The sequence below is a fragment of the Triticum urartu genome, chromosome 1, assembly GCF_003073215.2.
Source record: "Triticum urartu cultivar G1812 chromosome 1, Tu2.1, whole genome shotgun sequence".
Taxonomy (NCBI): Eukaryota; Viridiplantae; Streptophyta; class Magnoliopsida; order Poales; family Poaceae; genus Triticum; species Triticum urartu.
The window spans coordinates 327,233,326-327,236,885 of record NC_053022.1 but is presented as its reverse complement, the minus strand read 5'-3'; the positions used below and the strand labels follow the sequence as shown (position 1 = coordinate 327,236,885).

The 3,560-nt window shown below is 51.3% G+C and overlaps 1 protein-coding gene across 1 annotated transcript; it reads left to right on the top strand.

The window, feature by feature from the left end:
* Positions 1-1,241: 1,241 nt before the first annotated feature.
* LOC125533004 (probable glutathione S-transferase GSTU6) lies at positions 1,242-2,356 on the top strand. Its single transcript, XM_048696820.1, has 2 exons — positions 1,242-1,728; positions 1,831-2,356. Exons 1-2 carry the CDS (start codon positions 1,396-1,398, stop codon positions 2,182-2,184), a joined length of 687 nt encoding a protein of 228 aa, XP_048552777.1. The 5' UTR covers positions 1,242-1,395; the 3' UTR covers positions 2,185-2,356.
* The last annotated feature ends 1,204 nt before the right edge of the window (positions 2,357-3,560 follow it).

Sequence of the window (3,560 nt, the reverse complement as noted above, 5' to 3'; positions counted from 1 at the left end):
ACACTGATCAATAAAGTGTTGGCAATCCTCAAAAAAAAAGTCTATCAAGGTCTAGCTTTGTCTCAAAAAAAAAATCAAGGTCTAGCTATAGAAACCGAGTGTGCATCGTCAGAGAGGGTTTCAACTGGTCAACAGACCCAGAGCGCTTTTGGTTAGTTGGCCGAGAGACCTCAACAGACTCTTATGGTCATACCTCTTGGAGGCGAAGGACGAGCAAATCGAAATAACTTGATGATAACCATTTTCGATCTCTTCGGAAGAGGATGGCTCATGGTCTGACAGGGGGCATATCATCAAATTCTTACTTGTGTCTGGGACGCCAGGGTCCTCGACTCTTTTTTTGTTTGTTTTTGAAAGGAGAATGACCCCGACTTTTGCATCAGGATGATGCATACAATCATTTTATTAGTTATATTCACCAAGTTCTCACAAAGTTATACATCAATAAGTCTGAAGGCACTGTCTTGACAACATATGTCACTACACCTATTAACTTGATGAAGAGGTGCGTATTGTCGGGGTTCGCGCGTGTGTTGCCAAACACCTTGCCGTGGTGCCGCAATCGCGTGCGTGTGTTGCCCCAGACCCTACCGTGGTGCCGCAATCGTCGGATCTGGGGCACACACCGGTCCAGCACACTCCCAGTCTCAGCAGGCACCACATGCACACGTTACAGTGGCCGCCGCCATCATCTTTCATCGATCGATTTTCAGAGCAGGTACCAACATATCGACCTTGCCAGGTCTGCCGTCGACGTCATCACGGCGCGAGACAATGTCACCACCCTACGTGTGTCCATCATCACACATTCGTCACTGAGATCCTGCAGCGCTACACCGGAGTGCTACGTGTTGTTGCCCGGAGTGGTTCTCTTTGATGATCCGAGAGAAATGTGTTTGGTTCTCTTCTCGCGCGCGAATTATTGCTCGGAGCGCTACGTGCACGTTGGACGACAGCTCGAGAGGCGCATATATCTCTTTGATTGATGATCCGATGCGTGCAGCACGGTACCTACCAGCTGTTCGCAAAAAAAAGGGTACCTTTTCGCAAAAAAAGATACCTACCGGCGCTTTTCTCCTATACTAGGTTTTTTCCAACAACAAAAAAATGTGGGAGACAAGCTTTGTTCTACTCCATATCACCAATGACTAATCTGCAGTTGGCACATCAATTCACTCGATTGCCACGAGCCCATGATTAACCGACCTGATCACCAAACATATAAAAAAGCTCCGAATTATAGACAACCTAACAGCAGCGCTGAACTCCCCGAACTCCGAAATGTCCACTCGTTTATAACCAGTCGTCTTCAAGTCCAAGGCTCCAGCATCCAAGATCCCATCACCAGCACATCCCAAGAACCCAGAGATCCAAGCGCTGAGCCACGGCGTGTCAATGGCAGCGGCGGCAGGAGGAGACGAGGTGAAGCTGCTAGGCGTGTGGGACAGCCCGTTCGTGAACAGGGTGCAGATCGTGCTCAACCTCAAGGGGATCAGCTACCAGTACGTCGAGGAAGACCTCCAGAACAAGGGCGAGCTCCTCCTCGCCTCCAACCCCGTGCACAAGAAGGTGCCCGTCCTCATCCACAACGGCAAGCCCATCCCGGAGTCGCAGGTCATCGTGCAGTACATCGACGAGGTCTGGAGAGGCGCCGGCCCGAGCGTCCTCCCCGCCGGCCCGCACGAGCGCGCCACCGCCCGGTTCTGGGCCGCCTACGTCGACGACAAGGCAAGTATTACGCGACGCATCGCCGTCTCTTCACCGCCCGCTCTTTCTTTGCTCTGTTCCTGTGCGGAAGTAATGAAGCTCGATGCGACGGATGTGCTGCAGGTTGGGTCGCCGTGGTTCACCATCCTGTTCGCCCGCAAGACCGAGGAGAAGATGGAGGCGGCTGTACGGGCCATCTCGGCGATGGAGACGCTGGAAGGCGCGTTCGGGGAATGCTCCGGTGGGAAGCCGTTCTTCGGCGGCGACGGCATCGGGTTCGTCGACGTTGTGCTCGGCAGCTACCTGGGCTGGTTCGTGGTGATCGAGAAGATGATCGGGATCAAGCTCCTGGACGCGGCGAGGACGCCGGCCCTGGCCGCGTGGGCTCAGCGGTTCAGGATGGCGGATGCGGTGAAGGGTGTCTTGCCTGAAGATGTCGACAAGGTGCTCGAGTTTTTGCAGACGTTCCTTGATTAGGTGCGTGGAAGCGCTGTCAGCGGTTTGGACTTTCGATTATTAATTTTCGAGGAAATTTGGACTTTCGATTTGTTTCTTTTCAAATGTGGGGTTGTAATGGGCCATCGCTTATTTCAGGGCCAACAAAAAGGATTTAATAAAAGATGGCCTCAAATTATTAACTTTTAAACAATTCTCGCTATCAGCTGTCAGACATCTTTCAATACACGAATGCTTAGACGAGGTGCTAGCACAATAAAATGAGAGCAACTAGTTAACGAGCGCTTCTTCGGAAGGCTCACAATGATTAGCGCCACTTAGCACGCTCTCAGCCACCCGTCACGTGTCGCGCTCTAGGCGTTCTCTTTGGATTTTTTTTATTTTTCGCACGCGTTTTCGACTTTTTAAACAGTTTTTTTTCCTTTTTTTCGACGTTTCGGTTTTTATCGGTCTTCTTTAACTTTTGGAACAAAAAAATTTAAAAAAAATTGCGTGAAAAGCCGCATTTTTTTCGCGAGAGTCACAGTTTTGCTTTCGAGAGAGGCACGGTTGTGCTTTCGCGAGTGGCATGGTCGTGCCTCTTGTTGGGGATATTACTACTGGAGGTAAACCGGCCTTATGTAGCCGGGTTGACTCTTTGAAGATTAGAAGCCCATGAAAATGTAAAGATGATGGCGCTTTACGGAGGGCCCAAAGCCGGGTTACAGTCTGTAAATGTAAACCGGCCTAGTCATGTAACTTGTATAGTAAGATAAAAAGAGAGAGGCCGAACCGGATATGTTTATAATCCGGCTTCGGGACTCTGTAGCCCGGCGGGCGTTAATCTATATATATATAAAGGGACGACCCGGCCGCGGTTTAGAGACAACAACAACTCGAGAGCCAGACAAAGCGGATTCGCTCCCTGGCCTTCGAAACCCTAGCAATACCAATCACAACTAGACGTAGATTTTTACCTTCATCGAAGGGGCCGAACTAGTATAAACTCCCGTGTCCCCTTGTCCGGTTTAACCACTTTAAGCTAACCCGTTGCTATGGCTCCACGACTAAGTCCTTTCACGAGGACATCTGCCGTGACAAACCCACGACAGTTGGCACCCACCGTGGGACTATCGCACGATGGTTTTGAGTTCTTGAAGGGCAGCTTCGATGGACTCAAGGGATACGCCGTGGGCCGGATGACGAAGAGTCGCCGCGGCAAGCTCTACATCGACAATGCAGGATGGGGTCCCGAGGCCAATCGAATACGGGTACCGGGTCCCTTTTGGTGGGATTCACGTCTTCATCGGCAAGATCGGCGAACCGGCCCCCGAGCCGGACATCTGCACCGACATCATCGAAACGGCTCGGCGTGCAAGTTCTTCGCCGGTTCACCCCGAGACAAGGCATGTTTTCGT

Coding starts and splice junctions, on each gene's coding strand:
- LOC125533004 (XM_048696820.1), top strand. CDS start 1,396: ATGGCAGCGGCGGCAGGAGGAGACGAGGTGAAGCTGCTAGGCGTGTGG. Junction 1,729..1,830: donor CCGCCTACGTCGACGACAAG/GCAAGTATTACG, acceptor GATGTGCTGCAG/GTTGGGTCGCCGTGGTTCAC.